We start from the raw sequence: 22,078 nt of genomic DNA, 5'->3' as shown, positions 1-22,078 counted from the left end.
CACTTTCCAATACCAAATTTCAGGATAGTTCCAAAGCTTTGGAACTTTAGTTCCCCTAGAAAACATCAAGGCTTCAGGTTCATTATATGAGCTTGTGTCTCCTCTCTTAACACCAGATCATTTGACAAAGTTTAAAATTTAATTTTTGGATCATAAAGATCTTGACGAGGAATGAAATTTCAACAATATTCTCTTAGAAATTATCAACAACATCGTAGGATCAAAAAATACCAAATAGGTCAATTCTTTCACTTTATTTACTTACAAAAATACTTCTCTATGGTTTCTTGCCAAACACAAAGTTATGTCGCCTAATGCCTCTCTTCCTCTCACTCCCTGCCACCTGTAGCTCTCCACCTGGCCTCAGTACCCTGTTGCGACCCGCGCCTTCACCACTAACACATTAAACAATCCAATTATAACAAGTGTTCAATTGTTATAATTGTTTACAATATTATTATATAATTACAACCCCTCTTTAGAAAAAATTCTTAAAACATCAATGGTTTCTTGCAAGTTCCTAATTAAAAGAAAAAGAATATTATCTTTACTTACTCTATATCCCCCCCCCCTTTAACCACTATTCAGGTTTTTAGTAATTAAACGGTGAACTGGTACTTAAGGGCCTGGGAAATTGCTTCAGAAGGCAGGGTTTGTGACGGAACTCAAGTCACAGAACTCACATGGATACAATATTTATTCACAATGTCACCGCCAGAGTAAACTTACCTACGGTCTGTTTTATATATAAAAAAAATATAAATAAAGGTTACTTTTTTTTTAACAAAGTTAAAAAACAGAATGTATGAGATTTAATCTTGCATGAAATGCAGATCAATGGGTTTTTTTTGTTTTTTTTTTATACAATGTACAACATATATTTTGTCTTTTTCTTCAAGGACACAGCACATGCATATTTCAACGAGTTGTTATTTTTTGGCAATTGAAATAACATTTGCCACGTCTCCAAAGCTGTACCAAGTTGACACAAAACAATAAAATTCTTATTGCAAAAGCCCTTAATACTTCACCTCTACCTCCACATATTTAAGACAATTCTGCTCTGCTGGACTCTTGGAAGAAAGAGCAGACTTCGCGGTCAGACTGGATAGAAAGTCTCAAGTCCTTAAATTATCAACCTTTAAGATGTCCCCCTTTCTTCCCCAAGCCAACAGCATGTGTATGTGTGTGTGAAATATACGCAACATAAAAGAGGTAAAATCTTGGACACGCAGCTGGACATCTTTAGTCAGCAATTTAGAACAAAATATTGAAGTAACCTAATCTAACCTGCACATATTACATATATTATATATATGCATATACACGCACTTTTTAATACAAATTTAATTAAGAGCAGAAGCAAATAGCTTCATACAGGCCCCTCTAAAACGGAGGATGGATAAGGACACAGCAGGTGTACAACTGCGTTCCAAGACTGGCCACAACAAACCTGGTGACACGAGGACATAGGACTTTGCATACAAAACTTGACTTAAATAAACATCTAATTCAATGCCTGGGCCTCTAAGACCGCCCAGAAAAATCCAAATACATCGTAGGACACCAAAATTGGACTAAAGAATTTGCTGAAAATAATAATGCTTTTCAAAAAGTTGGAGACGGCATTACAAAAACTACCAATTCGCCAGAGCTGAATTTTCTCTATTAGTGTACAACAAAAATATTTCCATTTGTCCCAACTACAGCAACACAATTATTAGGGATGTTGTGTGTAGCAAATACGACTCCAAGACATACTGTAGTGCATGCCCTGGAAACACAAACCGAAACTGTCTCTATTTTCCGCTTGTTACAACTTGTAATAAAGTTGTTACATCTTGGCTTAACGTGTTTATGACGTATTAGAACGTTGTTACAACTTGCTATATTGGTTGTTATAACTGGATAGGTGGTGTTAAAACTTGTTCGAACGTTGTACCAACGTCGTAGTTTCGGTGTGTGTTTGGAGGGTGCCAACCTAAGGAGCAGCTTAAGAGAGAACAGATGTACAGAAGCCCTACTCGGGGAGGGGGGAAACTGCATAGACTATTTTTCCTCCATCTGTCCCCTTTCTCCCAAGCTGGTTCGGTATCGAGAGAAAATTCTAATTTAATTTAATTTTGGTTCATTAAAATCTAAAATTTGTTGAAAGGTAAACTATAGAATGTTTAAACAAGATAACTGAAGAAAACATGCATATGGCCACATCTTATATCCAATTCTATAATTAACAAAAAAAATCAATAAATGTCCTCTAGATATAACAATTCTTTTATAGTTTGAATCTGAAAATAATTAGCAACCAAAATATGGAAGTAAAATGTACAAAATCGGCGTATACCTTTCCCCAAGATGCCACAGTCTGGTCTTCAAGACGGAAGTTTCAAACAAAATTAATCATCAAATACTTATACAAGACTTTATAAAAAAAATAAATAATAATAAGTCAGTTCTGATGGCACAATTAAAATGATTTAAATAATAATTCTCAAACAAGTTATTAGCCTATTAAAGGCTAATTTATAACTTCCCCGTTGAAGACGGGAACTAGGCACAAGGAGCTTCTCCACAACCGAGCATCAATTTAGCAACATCTTTGGAATATGCTGTTTGTTGTGAGGGGGGGGGGGGGAGCCGACGAAGGGTTCACAGGTCCAAGCAAATAGTACTACAAACATTTACTTTTGTCAGACTTATGACTTTTGATATCATACAGAACTTACACACTTGAGCAATGGCTTATGATCAGTTCTGTACAAGGGGAGATCAATATGTACACTTTTTACACGCGCATATAGTCAAGCACCAAAATAAATTAAGTCCTTTACATTTTTACAAGTCTAGACTCGTAACATAACCTTTGGTTTACAAGCCTGAAAACTCATTCAGAAGATAGCCGAGACTGCATTGTTTGGCATTGCGAGTGAGAGTGTTGGGCGTGTGGGGCGGCAGGGACCACACCCACAACTTGACTGCTGCTCCACCGCTGCACAACCCACCCCACGGCGTCACCAGCAGCAGCAGCAGCGTCGAGGAGGAGCGGGATAGGGGGGGAGGGGGGCGCAGCGGTAGGTGGTTCAGGGGCACGAAGCCCCCGGGCGAGGTTGCAGGCAATAAATAGTTGTGCGACCCCAGGGTGGGCCGATTCGGGCTGGGCTGCACCATAAATACGGCCGGAGATCCTCAGTACCCCCGGCCAGGGACAACGCACCGCCAGGGTGCCAGCAAGGGGGGAACTGTACACAGGCACCACCACAATTTACATCCCCACAGTGAGAGGTGGGCTTCTTAAGCCCCAGCTTTGGTATGAGGGATGATATGTGGCAATACCCACATGCCCAGGTGAAGGATGCTGCCCGCAGATCAGGTGTGCGAGGCCACAATGTGGGCGGCATCCTATCGCTGGGAAAGGAGATGGCGTGAGAGCCGTGCTAAAGGCGAGGCTGGGTGCAAGTTACAGCACCGCTAGAGGGGGCCGCCATCAAAGCGACTCTTGAGACGAGGTGGAACACTTGTCGAGAGAAGATTGGTCGGGATGACGAATCCTAGTGGCCTGAGGATTGACAAGCCATGGATGCTGCAGGATACTGTCGAGGGAGGGCCGTTCAGTGGGCCGCACCCGCAAACACCATCGCACAAGGTGTTGGCAGTCCTCGCCAACTGTCGTCCGAAACTGTACCCGCGCCGCCACAATCTGCTCGTCGTGCTCGAAGGGAATGTCGCCGCAGACAAGATCATAGAGGAGGATACCAAGCGACCAGACTGTGGCTGGCACTCCTTCATACTGGTTATGCCTGATCCACTCGGGTGGAGAATACACCCGCGTCCCATCGAAGTCGGTGTAGCTCTTATCAGACAGAAGAGCGCCGGAGCCGAAGTCTATGAGCTTCAGCACAGGCCGGCCCTTGGAATCGTAGGTCACGAGCAGGTTCTCGTCCTTTATGTCGCGATGGATGACGCCCGCAGCGTGGCAATCACGTACAATATCCACCACCTGCAGGAGAAAAAAGCAGTACGGTTACTACACTTGTCATTCACTGCTCCCATCAATAAAGATTTACATAAAAGTGCAACACAATTTTTTTTAATATAGTCCAAAAATTAATATGGCCAGGACAAAAACACCCGGCAAAAGATAGTGTGGCTCACCTGCTTGAATAGGGAGCGCGCCTCGATCTCCGACACAACCTTGCGCTCTGTGATGTAATCGAAGAGGTCCTTGCAAGGCTCCGGTCGCTCAAACACCAGTAGAAAGGAGTCGTCACGCTCTATCCAGTCCAGGAGCTTCACTACATTGGGTACGTGGGTCACCCTCAACAGCAGGGCCACCTCTCTCGGGGCACGCCGACCTCCCACCTGTCGAGTCACAACTCATTAGCCACCTCGTCATTTTCTCATTCCTGATCATTATTTTAACACATTTACAGTACTAACATTGACAAAATTGGTATAAAGGAAAAATTAGTAAAAGTAGTTTTATACGAGTCTTATTTGCCTATCCTTAGCAATGCATACTTTATTATTAATTAAACAGGCTGGTCACTGTTATAACCCATCCAGGCTTAGGGTACTGCAGCAAGATCCCCCCCCCCACCACCACCACCACCAGTGATGCAAAAGCGGCCAGTGCTCTCTGCCACATTCCTCACAAGGACTTTCAACCCCAATTCCAGCCCCCCCCCCTTTCTTCCCTCCAAGCGATACGATACATCAACCAGTTCCTTCCTCCCCCACCCCCCCCCCCACCCCCAACTGCCCTCCGACTTGTACATTAATACGCTGTATCCTAAGGATAAAAATACCGAGTAGGGCCCAGAAGCTAATAAAACCCCCCCCGTGATTTCACTGCCTGCAGACCATCCTCAATCACGACTACACAAAACTGCTGATTTTGTCTAGGTAGCGGTTGTGCGCGGGTGAGAGGAGGGGGGGGGAGGGGAGGGGAAGGGTGTGCAAGCAACATTGTCGGCGACGTGGCTGTGATGATGGAGCTGATGATGGCCAGGCCAGCTCACCTGCAAGGGGTGTCGTGCTTCACTGCTCACCACCACCACCACCACCGCTTCATGTGGGTGATGGTGTCTGCACACACTAACTCCGTGTAGACTCATCCCCCCCCCCCACCTTCACCTCCCTGCTGTGCGTGCGTCCGTACCCGCAGAAAGTGAACGAACGCGCAGCAGATATTTAAAACAAGGTAAATACCCCTAAAAATAACAGGCATTTTCGCCCACGACACAACCCGTCCAGGGGTCCCCATAGAAATCAGACCAGGTTAGCGAGAGCGGGTTGGAAGGGATTCAGAGACGAGTGACAAGAGACCACCCGGGTGACCTACAACTCCGAAAAAGAAAAAAGAAAAATCCTAAACCCGTGTCAGTCCGTTCCCATGATGGTCCTAGCCTCTCCTAGAAGCACACAAGCCGCCTCGTCAGACATGAGCCAAGTGTTTGTTTCGCCTGGCCGACCACGCAAGCAGCAAGCGACGGCCAGGCAGGTGGAGGAGGCGGCGAGGCAGGTGCAGGAGGCGGCGAGGCAGGTGCAGGAGGCGGCGAGGCAGGTGCAGGAGGCAGCGAGGCAGGTGCAGGAGGCGGCGAGGCAGGTGCAGGAGGCGACACCACACCGTGGGGGTAGTATTTACTACCTAAACGCCAGTCCAGATTTCACACTCTAAAGTGATGAAAAGGAGGGGGAAGAGGCTACAGAAAGGGGAACTGGAAGAAAGGACACTAAAGGAGGGAAACGAGTAGCCAGATGGAGGCGTGGGAGATGGTAAGTTAGTGTGATGGGGGGAACGAACAGCGTATCAACACCACCACATGCACACAGTACCCCTCCTAATTTAAAACCAGAGGAAGAGGGAAGAAAGATGTAAAGAGGAGGAGGGAAGAGATATTGGAGGGAGGGAGGGGGAATGGATGACCACACCACGCTCCACCCTCGGTCAGTCACACTTACCACCATCGCCAGTCACACCCCTCTTCCCGCCACTTGGCAGTGTGTTGGCATGGTGATGGCTCCAGGAGGAACTGGGGGAAGGAAAGGGATGGCAGGGGGTGAAACGAGAGAGAGAGAGAAAGGGCGCCATTAAAAACGAAAAGGGGAGGGAAGAAAGCAGGGACAAGGTATTGAATAAGACACCATTACAATAACAACGAAGGTTTTATGAATAACAAGAATAACACCATCAGACAGGCACGAGCGCGGTGGATATTGCGACATGCACCAGTTGGTGGGGAGGGGGGGGGGGGATGCCGCAAGGGATTTGCGTGCTGGTATCAAGAGGTCAGTGCCAGGTACCACCACGCGGTTGGTACGCTCGCGGGACCCCAGCAACCAAGCAAGGTAGAGAGAGAGGGGGGGGGGTGGGGTGGGGGGAGGAGTCGGGATGGTAAGAGAAAAGCTGAAAAACACTTTAGACTGTTTTTTCCCCCTCACCTGATAGGGGGGAGCGATGAAGTGGGGGGAGGGAGGAGGAAAGGGGGGATGTAACAGACATTCCAACTTCTTACAATCAGACCTGCGGACATTCCAACATGTCGAAAAAGAGGAACACTACGCGTGATGTTATCTGCGCCCCCCCCCTCCCCCCACCTTCCCCCTAGCCCGACCGTACAAGGTACGATACCTTCCTGGTGCCCCATTCCATCTGTAACGGCGGCCTGTCTAACCCACCTGTATTCACCCGGGCCTAAATACCTGCCCACCTGCATCCCAGATGTCCACCCGCGTGTGTCTAAATACCGGACCAACCGCTCACCCACCTGCATTCCCAGTTATCCACGCGGAGCCTAAATACCAGGCCACCCACCTGCAAAAGTCCTCTACCCACTCGCCCACCCACTAATTTTACCCCCCCCCCCCTGAATACCTCTATTAACGCGCCCTTTGCGCGCGACAGATGCGAGAAGGCGGCGCGAGATGCAGAGGACGAGCGCGAGAGAGCTTCTCCCTCTCCCTGGCCATCACCACCATCACGCTGACCACAACATTCCTGCTCGCACGAAGCTTCCCAAGACATTCCGGCAACACCTGGGCCTTACCGGCCACCTCGGAAAGTGGCGACACACTACACAAATACCACTCTCTTAAACCACCTGGAGACTGACTTGACTGACTGCTTCCTCCACACACTGTCTATACCAATATCCGCCGCGCCCTCACTGGGACACGCTCCTTGCATACTACCTAAACAAATTAACTATGACACTGCTTTCTTTAAGACTCATAAAAATGACTGTCGCGAGTTTGAACTTCAGCATCACACCTCATTAGATCAAACCTTGGTAGGACAGGAGAAATAATTGAAGGAACCTGTAGCCAAAAGCAGCCTAGAAAACACACAACGTTACTACAAATTTCGTTTAAGTTTCGCTTACCTTGAATACCGGCTGGCAACAGAGACTAACGGGATGCGACTCGACAAGCCTACGTTAAAAGCAGTCGACGGTCAGCGGCAAGTTCTCAGACATGTACATTTCCTCGGTGGTAGAGCTAAGGTTACTACTGAACTTTAAACATGGCCACAGGTAAAGTCATTAAGGAGGTGGTGGGCGGCCAGGTGCGAGGCTACCGTCTCCACCCACCCACTAGTGGGCACAAGGGGGAGAGAGGGCGGCAGCGGACATTCCACGCGCGCCTAAGGTCTACTACCCACCACCACCCCCTACCCACATACCCTTAACAAAGGGGCGGAGATGGGCACGACTGGTGGAGAAGAGGGGCGGGGTGAGTGTGTGAGGGAGGATTTATAAAGGGGGGGATCAATCAGCAGCAACGCTCGAAACTTTCTGGGTTAACAACACATTTATGCTCGTATCCAAATGCACTAACACCTTGCAAGCCAAGATAATATTGAGCGAGAAGAAATGGACAGGAGACAGTGCTGCTGCTGCTGCTACTAGTGACTACATGTACCCAGGAGGTAGCTGCTGGCTAAGTCAGTGTCTGGGTTTAAACTTCAAACCCGTGAGAGTCGTGAAGTTATGTCCCCCCCCCCACCCCCCGTTCCCTTCCTTCCCTCCCTCCCTCCCACGGCCACATTCCTTTTCACCTCCCCATCCCATTCACTCAACCTTCCGGCAAAAAGAGAAGAGTCCCACCCGCATCACTGTTTACACACAGTCTGTCCTCCACACCTACGTGTGTGTTGAAGGGAAAGACAAAAAAAAAAGGAGGCATGGAAAAGTATAGGTATATGGGTATAGGTATTAGGTGTATTGGATTGGCATATGAGAACAGAGGCAAGAGGGCCCCAAATGAGTGCACTATTATCAGTAGAGCAGCTGAGCAGCAGTTTGAAAATGATATTTTCTCAGCAGTTTGAAAATGACATTTGTGGCAAAAAGCTAAGCGCCAACCTAAGCCGTTACATAGCCACACACGGAGAAAAATAACGATACGAGACCTCTCAGAATGAGTGAGCTCGTACGTACGAGCTCTTGTGTGTGCAGATGCAAAGTTAAAGAGGATTAAGAACTAAAGAGGACTGTAGGGTGCTGGAGGAAACCTCTACAAACTTCAGGAGTTGACAGATGAATGGCTGTTGAAATTACATCTAAATGTGTAAAGAAGATGACGAGATCAGTATTTAACTACACCATAAGGGGAAGACAATTACAAAAAACAATAAGAAAAAGACATAGGAGCGGACATAATCCCAACACCAACACCAGACTCGTGTCATGAGGATAACATCAGCAACATATGTGAAGTCAGCAAACATAACATCATAATATTAGATCTACAAGAATCTAAACAATGAGGCTTTCTAGCCTGCGGGTCGCTCCAAGCAACAGCCTATTGGACCAAATTCACACAAGGCCTCACAAGGCCTGGCCTCGGGCCGGGCTTGGGGAGCAGAACAACTCTCAGAATCCCATGAAGCAGGTAATCTAGCCCATACACATTGCTATTACCTGAGTATGCAGCATCAGCATGAAACCCACACCTTGTGAAGCGCAAAATGAAAATTGAGAAACTTCAATGGTTGCAACTAGATTTGTACTAGAATTGAGGGGACTCGACTACGAGGACTATGGGTTGAGGACACCCAACCTCATAACATTAAAGAAAAAAAAGAGGGGATATGATCACTATATACAAGATACCCGAGGAACAAAGTGGAAAAAGGAAACATTACTTCCTTACACCTATGTAAGGAAGTTGTTTCCCCAGTTGGCAAGTGAAATCCATTAAAAGGAAGAGCCCGTTGAAGCCTATTCCATCCATAACTCTAAACTGATGAAAACGGTTATCTTGAGAGGTAATTAGTGCGCCAGGTACAGACAGTTCAAGGCGGGTCAGAGTAAGAAATCTCACTCCCAGTAGACAGACAGGGACAGGTAAGCCCTCCCTTAAACTCCCCTCTCGGGCTTTTACTCCCCCCCCCCCACTCCCCTTTTCATCCCCTCCCCCCTGTGAAGGCAAGGATAGTGTTATACAAGCTCATTATGATCAAGATGCCACCACACTCATAAGCTACGGCGATGACCCAGTCCTCATGTAAGAGGTGGAGGTCCTGTCTGGACGCTCAACAACCTCTCTACAGCTGTACAGACCACAGTTGCCATGGATTTGGGCTTAGCATAGCCATTGAAAAAAATCAAAATACATGTTGTGTGCAAGACATGTAACCTACAAAAGGAAAATCGCCATACAAAATTCAGAACTGCATGAAATGGGTAGATGATATGGATTGAGAAGGAAAATCGGTTTCAAGCAAATACGATATACGAGGAAAAGAATTAGAAAGCGTATCGTAAAGGCACAACATTTATGAATGTTTATGTATGGAGATTTACGAGTCATGAGATAAACATCTCACGACATCCTTAAATTCGCACAAACAGATCCTAGATGACACAGGCCCTGCCCAGTCCCTCCTCTAGAATCTTGAAATATAAGGAACAAAACTTATTACAACTGGGGATAAATTAGCCGGATATGTAGTTTGAAGTTGTAAATTAAGACTATGCAAATGTCAATATCCAAGCCAGCACCAGAGGCAATGAGCTATCAAACTAGTTTGGAAACAAAACACACACACACACACGTGTGAGAGGTGTGGTGGGAGAGAGGTGGGACCAAAGAGCCAAAGCTCAACCCACACGGCCCTCTGCAGCACACACATCACGGTCGTTACCGAGGACAAGGTAACCACCTTCAGTGTACGTACACACACACACACAGACACACACACACACACACCAAAGGTGAAGAGGGAGCGGGTAACGGTCGACGACTAGCCTATTCACATGCTTGGGATATAATTCCCGTTGTCGGGGTGCGGAAGCCTGTGTGTGTGTGTGTATATATGCAGGCATTCATGCATGTGTATGCATATTATATATACATACACAATATTATATATATATATATATATATATATATATATATATATATATAAACATATATATATAAACATACATATACACACACACACACACGACACTCGACAGAAGATGCCTGTCTCCAAGGTACCGATGGAAATGTAAGCACTAGACATTCCCAACAGACCGCTGGAACATTATCTAACACAGTGCAGTATACAACCACAACAGACCACTGGAACATTATCTAACAAGGTGCACAGTTACAAACCCAATAAGATTTCAACTCAGATTCAACAGAGCAGAAGTTGTTAAACACATGGGGACAATCTTACTGAAGCGACCATACGAGTCAAATTCATACTCCGCTTAAGTAAAACAGAAACAAGTAACACTTAGTGGGCCAGACATAGGCTTAAAGCCCACGTAGAAATATCCCCCCCCCCAAAAAAAAACGGTACCGATGTAGTGCTAGGTGAACAGACGCATTAGGCGAAAGGAAACGTGGCCAGCAATTTCTAGCAATTGAACTCCGGATCGCTGAGTATGGTTCAAGAACGTACTTGAAGAAACTTGAAATATACTAAAACTACTTTTGGTTCAGATTGTTAACCTTGCCCTTCCAAGCTTAATATATAACTTATATAACAATATATGAACCTGTACCTCCTAACAATATATAACGATATAACTTCCACCGCATACCCTCCGCCTCGCACTCGTCCAGAAACTACTTTAACAAAAATGATTTACGTACAGGTTTAGAGAACTTGTCGTCCAGGCTGTACAGAAAAATTTATCCACTAATAAAGATATTTAACCCCCCCCCCACCCCACTAACACCAACACTCCCCCCCCCACCCCACTAACACCAACACTCCCCACCCCTCCTACCTTTCCCTTTCACACATTCCCGTCCTAGCAAGAATCTCATTCATAAACACCTTCGTACCGGCACAGATTCTTAAGAGGGGGGCCAGCGCCTTGATCAGTTTATAAATTTCGTGTGTTTGTGTTAGCTTAACATCAGACCCGAGGCTAAACTTAAAAATTCAGGCGTGGCGTTGAGCGTGCGCTCTCGCCCTCAAGTCCCCACCGGCCTTATCCATAGTTCAAACTCGCCCACCAACTGACGCTGTAGGTAAGCCAAGTCCACGGACTTTACCCCACACTGACGCCAACTCTTCCCTCTGTCTCTCCCCCCCGCGCCAACCACCATCTCCCTCCCTTCCTTCCACCTTCCCTACAAGTAGCAACTCCCGCTTTAATACCCCCGCTCTTTAAAACAACATTTCTTCCATACCATCTCACGTAACACATTCCCTGCAAGTCGAACTTTTTTCAGTAAAGAGAGTTGAGGAAAAAAATTGGAATTAATAACCAATTAAAATATCTATATACATGATCGGCGAGCGGCAACACAACCCCCTCCCCCCCCCTTCCTCCTCCTCGCCACAACAACAGACATCATCCCCCCCCCTATCCCATCCCATCCCCCCTCTCCCGTTCACTGAACCAACTCACAGTAGCACTACAATCACCTACCTCGCTCGCCTACCTTTCCTTCAGAACGCCCACTACACTATCTCCTCCGCGACTTCTTTCACACTGGGGATGGCAGCACTATCATCGCTGCCGATAAGCCTACCACAGAGTTTTGTTCAAAGTTTTCCCCTCCACGGCAAGTTCAAGTTATTGATAAGAGGAAATGTGTACCCCCAAGGCGGGGGGGGGGGAAGGCGGGCGCTAAAAATAGCATCTGGTGATACACGTACGCTGACTGGCGCACGCGCACTTTGTACCTTCGGCATGCGCGCGAACGCACACGCAAACGCGCGTACACGCACGCTGGACGCGTAATCCTGTGGTCCGGGGGTTCGATTCCCGGCGCCTGCGAGAAACAAATGGGCAGTTTCTTTCACCATGATGCCATTGTTACCTAGCAGTAAATAGGTACCTGGGAGTTAGATAGCTGTTATGGGCTGCTTCCTGGGGGGGGGGGGGGGTAGCAGTTAGTAACAACTTAGTTGAGACGCGGGCCGAAAGAGCAGAGCTCAACCCCCGCAAGCACAACTAGGTGAATACAATCCATGCATACACACCACGCAATTCTTAAGTTTTGCTAAACTGGCCGAAATGACGCTACTGGCAGACAGAAAGATAACAGAGCGAGGGACACTGAAATGACCCCTCAAAAGCCTATATTCCTACCCTTAGTAACCCAAACCAAGGTCGGACCTCCCCCCCCCCCACCCCCTCTCCGCCCCATCACCCTTCGTCCCTGTTACCAACTTAAATCTGGGTCACCTGCTGAAAGGATCTGCCACCACCCAGTTTTGAACATATACGGTAATAAGAGAAAGAAGGACGCAGGTTCAAATCCTCGTCACGGCCCTTGTGGATTTGTCCATATACGGTACTATCTCACACACACACACACAGTATGGAGGTTAAGCTTCCACTTGAATAATTTCAATATAAAAAATTAGCTAGTTTTGCACATACTATTGGAACTGAAGAGCATAACAAAAACTGAAAGATTAACCATAAACTTTATATAACCTATTCTGCGCTTAAATATAACAAAAATATTAGGCCTGACATACGCAATCACAAGCTTAATGTTAATACTGTGTATGTATATATATATATATATATATATATATATATATATATATATATATATATATATATATATATATATATATATATATATATATATATAACTCGTGCTAGGCCAAGGCATAGAGAGTACAGTTACAGTTTCAAACGCCCTTTACGAAATTAACAGCACACAATGTGGATGTGCGTGCGCGTGTATTTACTATTTGTAATTGCAGAATCGAGCTATTAGCTCTTGGACGCCGCCTTTCTAGCCAATCTATTTTGCTTCTATTGTATCTACTACATATATTTCTCTAGCGCGCACAGACACGAGAAGCAGCCTGTAACAGCTGTCTAAACTCCCAGGTACCTATTTACTACTAGGTGAACAGGCGCATCAGAGTATGAGTATTTGTTTTGCACGCGCACCCAAGAGTTCACATTTTAGTAATTTACGTCCATGGCCGCTACCGGTACCCTCGTTTCTGCCTCACAGCTCGCATGATTGCGTTATCAAAACGAGTGCGGATGGCTTATCTCCCCCCGGGTCACCAGTTCACTCCCAGATCTACTCTGCTCTCTCACCCACGTCCAGGTACCCTGTTCAACTTTCCTCCATCTCCCAGGTACTGCCAGGAATAATACTCCCAGACTCCTATAATCACCCCCGCCGCCTTCCAAGGCGCGCGCCTTCTGCCTACCTTCACACAGGAAGTGACCAGCGTTTCAATTTTCGAGGTTATTGACTAATCGTCCACGAGTGACGGGAGGCAACTATCTAGCCAGTGATAACCGAGGAGAGAACAGGACGGATGTCTGTAATGGCATAGGAGAAATATTGGTAGTTCTGTGGGACGGTGTGGAATGGGTTGAAGGGATGGGCAAACAGGGAAAGGGGAGGAGGAAGGGGGGAATACGACAATGCAAATGGTGTTTAGAAAGAAGTAGAAGACACTATTAATGGCGATGGGCGAGTTAGATGGGTCGTGATGGATGGAAGGCAGGCTTGGTTGGTGGGACGGGATGGGTATGCTAGTTTAGATGTACAGATAAAGTTGACAAGAGAGGATACATCGCTTGACAACACAGGAGGGAGGGAGGGATGGAATGGTGAGCCCCCCCCCCCCCTCCCTCCCTACCGTAGCTGCTGCCACTGCCCGGTCACTTGAAATATCCACGAATTATCAGGCTTCCTCGTCTGGTTAGCGTGGTGTGATTCCATCGTCTTTATGAAACTTTTGTGACAACTTACACCCTCGCCCATGCACGACTTGAGGAAAGTTAAGTAACTATACAGAATGGAAGGAGTTCATCTTGGAGGGCGTGTGTGGGCGTGGTGTAGCCAGGCCGCCGCATACAACACCCACGCCTGTATGCGCGCCTCCACCGCCACCGGCCAGACACTGTCGGCCCATATCGATCTTCTGAACCTCTCTCCCTCCCTCCCTCCCTCTCTGTCTCCACCATCAAACTACATTCCCTCCCCCCTCACTTCCACCTTACAAACCCTCTACCACCATGCATCCACCTATCACCTCCACCACACTGATTACCGAGGAATAAACAGATACGATCGAGGTTGGGAAGGAGGTAGGCCGCCGCCGCCACCCAACCGTCCTCGCTGGCCTAGTTCCACGTACGATGCTATGTTTTGATAGACACGCAACTCCGCTGCACACATGCCTACACCTTTATTACACTCTTAACAATAATTTTTTGGACCTTGTGTGTGTGACGTAGTGTTACCAGATGTTAATCGAGTTTAATGTGCAACTTGTACATTGTACAATCAGCAACTACAACCTTAAAAAATAATACACAACTTATCCAGGTACTATATACCCCCTTCCACCGCCAGGCAGAGTAAACACCCACCCACCCTCTACTTTGCCAGGTAATGTAACATTTACTGTAAATACGCCCTCCACATACCTCGTGTGTACACATGCACACACACACCCTCCAGATGTCACGTGTCTACACACACACCCTCCACACACACACCACGTGTCTACACACACACACCACGTGTCTACACACACACACCCTCCACAAACACACCACGTGTCTACACACACACCACGTGTCTACACACACACCCTCCACACACACCACGTGTCTACACACACACACACACACACACCACACATCACGTGTCTACTACACACACCCTCCACACACCACGTGTCTACCTACACACCCTCCACACACCACGTGTCTACCTACACACACCCTCCACACACCACGTGTCTACTACACACACCCTCCACACACCACGTGTCTACTACACACACCCTCCACACACCACGTGTCTACTACACACACCCTCCACACACCACGTGTCTACTACACACACCCTCCACACACCACGTGTCTACTACACACACCCTCCACACACCACGTGTCTACTACACACACCCTCCACACACCACGTGTCTACTACACACACCCTCCACACACCACGTGTCTACTACACACACCCTCCACACACCACGTGTCTACTACACACACCCTCCACACACCACGTGTCTACTACACACACCCTCCACACACCACGTGTCTACTACACACACCCTCCACACACCACGTGTCTACTACACACACCCTCCACACACCACGTGTCTACTACACACACCCTCCACACACCACGTGTCTACTACACACACCCTCCACACACCACGTGTCTACTACACACACCCTCCACACACCACGTGTCTACTACACACACCCTCCACACACCACGTGTCTACTACACACACCCTCCACACACCACGTGTCTACTACACACACCCTCCACACACCACGTGTCTACTACACACACCCTCCACACACCACGTGTCTACTACACACACCACGTGTCTACACACACACACACACACACACTCCACACACCACGTGTCTACACACACACCACGTGTCTACACACACACACACACTCCACGTGTCTACACACACACACACACACACACCCTCCACACACCACGTGTCTACTACACACACCCTCCACACACCACGTGTCTACACACACACCCTCCACACACCACGTGTCTACACACACACCCTCCACACACCACGTGTCTACCTACACACCCTCCACACACCACGTGTCTACTACACACACCCTCCACACACCACGTGTCTACTACACACACCCTCCACACACCACGTGTCTACTACACACACCCTCCACACACCACGTGTCTACTACACACACCCTCCACACACCACGTGTCTACTACACACACCACGTGTCTACACACACACACACACTCTCCACGTGTCTACACACACACACACCCTCCACACACCACGTGTCTACCTACACACACCCTCCACACACCACGTGTCTACCTACACACACCCTCCACACACCACGTGTCTACCTACACACACCCTCCACACACCACGTGTCTACCTACACACCCTCCACACACCACGTGTCTACCTACACACACCCTCCACACACCACGTGTCTACTACACACACCCTCCACACACCACGTGTCTACCTACACACACCCTCCACACACCACGTGTCTACTACACACACCCTCCACACACCACGTGTCTACCTACACACACCCTCCACACACCACGTGTCTACCTACACACACCACGTGTCTACCTACACACACCCTCCACACACCACGTGTCTACCTACACACACCACGTGTCTACCTACATACACCACGTGTCTACTACACACACCCTCCACGTGTCTACCTACACACACGCTCCACACACCACGTGTCTACCTACACACACCCTCCACACACCACGTGTCTACCTACACACACCCTCCACACACCACGTGCTACACACGTGCGCGCACCCCCCCCCCTCCAGATACCACGTGTGTACACACACACACACGCACACCAAATACAGCATTGTTACACTCGCACAAACTGTACGCCTCCCCCCCTTTTAAGTTACTTGGGTATATCTATATACTGAATATATATACCGGAGAGCGCAGCTACTTACCATATCCCAAGCTGTGATCTTGGCCCTCGAGACCTGCTTGATCGCTACGGGGGCACCGTCTCGAACTCTCCAACCAGAATACACAGTACCGAAGCCACCTTTGCCAAGCACAGTGCCGACACGGTACGTCTCGTCCAGGGGCCGGCCGCTCCCTGGATAGGCAGGAGGTTATCAGTCAACAGGTATAGATGGGTACTTAAAAAAATTATATACAAAGAAATTTACATGCATGAAGCTCCCTGAAAGTAAAATAAATTATTCAGTATATATACATTAACTATAAATATATATATAATTTATATATATATATAAATTTAAGTGAAAATATACAGGAACAGAAAATTATAAATAAATAAATAAATTAGGCTTGCTTTAATCTGGGTATCAGATTAAGGCCTATGTATGAATGGAACATTTCAACCAACTTGAGACAGCATCATGTCGAAAATTACAGGCAACTCAAACAATGATGACATTGCCAGCTTGGGAAATAGGCTAATCTTAGTATTAACAACAAAAAACGCCACGCCGGGAAGACTATATATATAGCTCTTAGTATCGAGCAAGACAACAAACGCGTTGCAAATCAACTTCAAAAGATGACGAACAAACTACAACAATGAATATCAATATCAGAAATCAAGTTAAATCAAGACTGGCGATAGATATACAACCTTCAAAGAGCCAGATGAGACCATTTCGCCACGACACACACACACAACGCTTACGCCAACTTCTCAAGATCAATGTAAGTCTGGCCTGTGAAGACATTCTTAAAAATACATTTGTAACATATAAACATCCACCATTCCCTAATGTCAAACAAATCATCCACACCTGCCAGCGGCGATCTGCAAATAATAATAAAACTCATATGCAGCAACTCTTGCATGGAAATTTAAGATACCACGTACAATTAGGCGCAGAAACAAACATTCGATAATTTAAACAGAACAGATGGATTTTATAATGGTCCACATATATAAAACCCAGCAAAACCCGACCCGCCAAAAGTCATCTCTTGGCTTTATTTACACTGCACTTCACGGAACGTAATGAAAATTTGAGAAGATAATGACATTAAAAATGACATCAAAACTATGCTTTTTTTTTGCATAAAATACACGCTTAATATATCAATATAATATCGCGCATATCAATGTTAAGATAAATCAAACAAATTGGCATACTTATTTTGTATAACTACAATTTGATGAGGAAGACAGGAAGCTGTCTTCCTCAGGGGACAGGAAGCCTGTATATATATATCCTCCAGGCTTGTATCAAGCCCCCCCCACCTTCCCCCCAAGGTTAAACTACTGAACCGTCCCTTCCAGGATGCACCCTCACAATAGTTGCTAACCCTCCCTTCCCTCCCTTAGGTATATATATTCTGTATTGCTAGATGAACAGAAGCATTATGTAATGGAAAACTTGCCCAACCATTTCTGTCCCGACCGGGAATCGAACCAGGGATTCCCGATTGAAGCTAAAATTGTCAGTTGTAAAAACCTAAATTTATACGCTAGACTATCTCGAATTCTACAAGGCCAAATGCAAGGAAATCTGTTTAGATATCCCAGTCATGGGCAAGTCATATACCCCGCGGGACGCCACGTTGGCAACAACGCTCAATATATACCCGGGTTTACCTTCACTAAAGGTAAACCAGGTATAAACAAACCGCTCAAAATCAAAACAAATTTGTCAATTAACTAGATCTTAAAGACTAGTTTTTGGACCACAATAAGGGACAAGCATCTTGCCAAGACACAGCGTCAACACTAGTTAGTAGATTGATAAAATTTTAATATTTATAACCGTTGGTAGAGTTTCACAAGTTTACATCGGAGTAATTTTCCTAGTATTTTCCTAGTATAATATTCCTAGAAATTGTACTAGGAATTCTATATTCATTATATCGAGACATTACACACCGTTTCGGAAAATTGATTGGGCTTGTTTTTCCAAAATGTTTTAAGGTAAACTCAAGATCCGAGGAAATTCTTGCTTTCGTGTAACTAAAACTACATTTTCATAGTTCTTCAATATTAAACAAGCGTATATGAAAGACAGGGCCTAGGGAAATTTTTAAATGTGTTCACTGTCCGGCAGTTAGGCCTATACTATAAACTCTCGCCACGTGACCGTCTTCTGCGGTAGGCCTATTTGATTCAAAATAGCATAGGCCTAATAACGGGTCCGGTGCCCCCCCCCCCCCACCTATCGACAGCCGGATAAAAAATAAATTCCTCGCTTAAAGTTTGCGAGCACTCAACGGCGCGTCAACGGCAAATCGAACACACCCGCGCGCGCCAACGGCAAACCGAACACACCCGTGCGCCAACGAGCAAACCGAACACACCCGTGCGCGCCAACGGCAAACCGAACACACCCGTGCGCGCCAACGGCAAACCGAATACCCAACGGCGCGTCAACCGAACACACCCGTGCGCCAACGGCAAACCGAACACACCGGCGCGCCAACGGCAAACCGAACACACCCGTGCGCGCCAACGGCAAACCGAACACACCCGTGCGCGCCAACGGCAAACCGAACACACCCGTGCGCGCCAACGGCAAACCGAACACACCCGTGCGCGCCAACGGCAAACCGAACACACCCGTGCGCGCCAACGGCAAACCGAACACCCAACGGCGCGTCAACCTAACACACCCGCGCACCAACCCGAACACACCCGCGCACCAACCCGAACACACCCGCGCACCAACCCGAACACACCCGCGCACCAACCCGAACACACCCGCGCACCAACCCGAACACACCCGCGCACCAACCCGAACACACCCGCGCACCAACCCGAACACACCCGCGCGCGCCAACGGCAAACCGAACACATCCGCGCGCACCAACGGCAAACCGAACACACCCGCGCGCACCAACGGCAAACCGAACACACCCGCGCGCACCAACGGCAAACCGAACACCCGCGCGCACCAACGGCAAACAGAACACACCTGCGCGCACCAACGGCAAACAGAACACACCCGCGCGCACCAACGGCAAACAGAACACACCCGCGCGCACCAACGGCAAACAGAACACACCCGCGCGCACCAACGGCAAACAGAACACACCCGCGCGCACCAACGGCAAACAGAACACACCCGCGCGCACCAACGGCAAACCAAACACCCGCCAAATCTCGGAACTTGAAACCAGCCCGCCAAAAACACACATTTTCCTCAACACAACAAACACACGAGTTTAAAAACACCTGACGAGAGACTTGGGAGGGAGGACATTTACCTCTGGAGGAGAGCGGGGTTGTGGCTCGGGGGGTGTTGGAGGTCGGGGTGGTGGTAGTAGTGGTAGTGGTGGTAGTTGTAGGCACGATAGGTTTACTGGTGGCCGTAGTAGTATTATTTGGTCCACACTTTGAGCACATTTTGCAAGTGGTAGTGGCCGTTTTCTCACAAAACACTGGAGCAACACTGCTAGACTGCGGTGCCATGCTTGCTATATGGGAAATCTTGGGAGACACAAGAACATCCACCATATTCCAAGAGACTCATTCACTCTGCAGAGGTGTACATCGAAGCGCCGCGAAGAGCAACTGGGGTCCCAGAGAGAGCGATTCTCACCCGCAGGTCCGCACGCCACGAGCGCCAGAGTGTAACTGATGAATATATGTGTTGGTCGCGCGGTCGTGTCTACTTGGCTCTTATACAAGGTATCCCTCCGCCACTACCACCCCTACACCCGTACTCAAACCTCACAAACTTCAAATTCCTTTTCAAATGGGGGTTGCAAAATAAGGTGCGAGGTGCTAGGGTACTGGTTGGTCAAGTTGGCTTGCAAGGTCAATTGCACGCCTTTGCATTACCGGGTACCAGACATGGGACTAGTTTCTTCCTCTTCGTAAGCGTAATATTTACGTCTGGGGATCGTGTGTATCCCACGGTTGGCCTGACGTCACTCGCAAGAATTCAATACATTCAGGCGCGCTATGCCAACAAGGCTTGTGTTTTGATGAAATGTTACGCGGTTATTATTCTCAAGCAGAACTGATTGTCTTATAAATTATATATGCTCTTATTCTTTGCGGACCTTAATGAAAATAGACTTCAAAGGCAGACGAATAAACCAGAAACGGACAAAACAAAATGTGCGGGGGGTTTGAGCGGTTGGTAGACCTGGCTTAGTCCGTAGTCACTCCAGCCAATGAGTGCGTGAAGTTATAGAGTGGACCAATCAGATTCCGCGTTTGATTTGTGTGTCTGGCAACTCTTCACGTCCCCCCTGTTACTACGAGGGGGGTCACGTGGCGCGCCAAACACAAGTTCCCGCCAAAAGTGCTGACTACGAGCAGTGTGAGCGGGCGTTGACTCCCCACTGACCGGGGTGGGGGGGAGGTCCTCAAGGACTCCTAGCCGTATCCTCCTCCCGCCAGCGAGCAACACTGGCTGGCGGGGCAGATGGCTGAGGAATGTTCCGGTGGATGGTTTCATGGGAACTAATGGCAATGTGGTGTAGGAGGGAATCCGCCCGCTTTGAACTATACCACCCAACCGCTTCTTCCGTCAAGAAAGGATCAATAGCCTTAGAAATTTGACGCCACTTTGCAATGGTTGGCTACAGAGCACCTAGAGTCTTAAGACATACTTTAGAACCACACGGTACCACATGCTTACTAACGCTAGGCTTGATTTAACAAAATATTAGTTACCCTGGGAGAGGTTAACTGGCAGTTACTATTGTTAGATTATTTGGCGCGAACTTGCAATGCGCGGGAAAATTGGACTTGAACGTGTTCGAGTGCTCTTTCGCGGCATGAAGTTGAATGATTCTTAACATAGTATATTTACAATATTTTCTGGAACACAAATTGAAGAATGGATATTAATTCTTGCATTAATTTACCTTGCATAAGACAAGGTAAATTAACAGATTTCAGTTCAATTACAAAGTAAATTTAAAGCGCACCACATTTGATACTAAACATCTCATTTACACTTACGCCAACTTGTTTGCTGGAAAATATATTAAACGCTCCCAAATTTTCAAAGTCAATATAGCATTAAGAAGTATTATTATCTCGCCGCGTGATGTGTTCGTTGCTGGGGTTGTCAGGTACAACACAATTGTGGTATTGACAAATAACTGGATGGGTGACTACATGAAGCGGCCTC

At 47.4% G+C, this 22,078-nt stretch overlaps 1 protein-coding gene across 1 annotated transcript; it reads right to left on the bottom strand.

Moving 5' to 3' along the window:
* Positions 1-239: 239 nt before the first annotated feature.
* Positions 240-20,579, bottom strand: LOC123757223 (serine/threonine-protein kinase pim-1). Its single transcript, XM_045740714.2, has 4 exons — positions 20,196-20,579; positions 16,925-17,076; positions 4,153-4,359; positions 240-3,997 (listed from the first exon to the last, which is right to left on the bottom strand). Exons 1-4 carry the CDS (start codon positions 20,443-20,445, stop codon positions 3,485-3,487), a joined length of 1,122 nt encoding a protein of 373 aa, XP_045596670.1. The 5' UTR covers positions 20,446-20,579; the 3' UTR covers positions 240-3,484.
* Positions 20,580-22,078: the final 1,499 nt, after the last annotated feature.

This window comes from Procambarus clarkii, chromosome 13 (assembly GCF_040958095.1).
Source record: "Procambarus clarkii isolate CNS0578487 chromosome 13, FALCON_Pclarkii_2.0, whole genome shotgun sequence".
Classification (NCBI taxonomy): domain Eukaryota; kingdom Metazoa; phylum Arthropoda; class Malacostraca; order Decapoda; family Cambaridae; genus Procambarus; species Procambarus clarkii.
This window is presented reverse-complemented; position numbering and strand designations above follow the sequence as displayed.

Bases quoted from the DNA above. Each gene is read 5' to 3' on its own strand.
- LOC123757223 (XM_045740714.2), bottom strand. From the start codon at position 20,445: ATGGTGGATGTTCTTGTGTCTCCCAAGATTTCCCATATAGCAAGCATG. The intron at 17,077-20,195 runs GTAAATGTCCTC...CTGCCTATCCAG, and splicing joins AACCCCGCTCTCCTCCAGAG to GGAGCGGCCGGCCCCTGGAC. The intron at 4,360-16,924 runs GTAAGTAGCTGC...GTGACTCGACAG, and splicing joins AGATCACAGCTTGGGATATG to GTGGGAGGTCGGCGTGCCCC.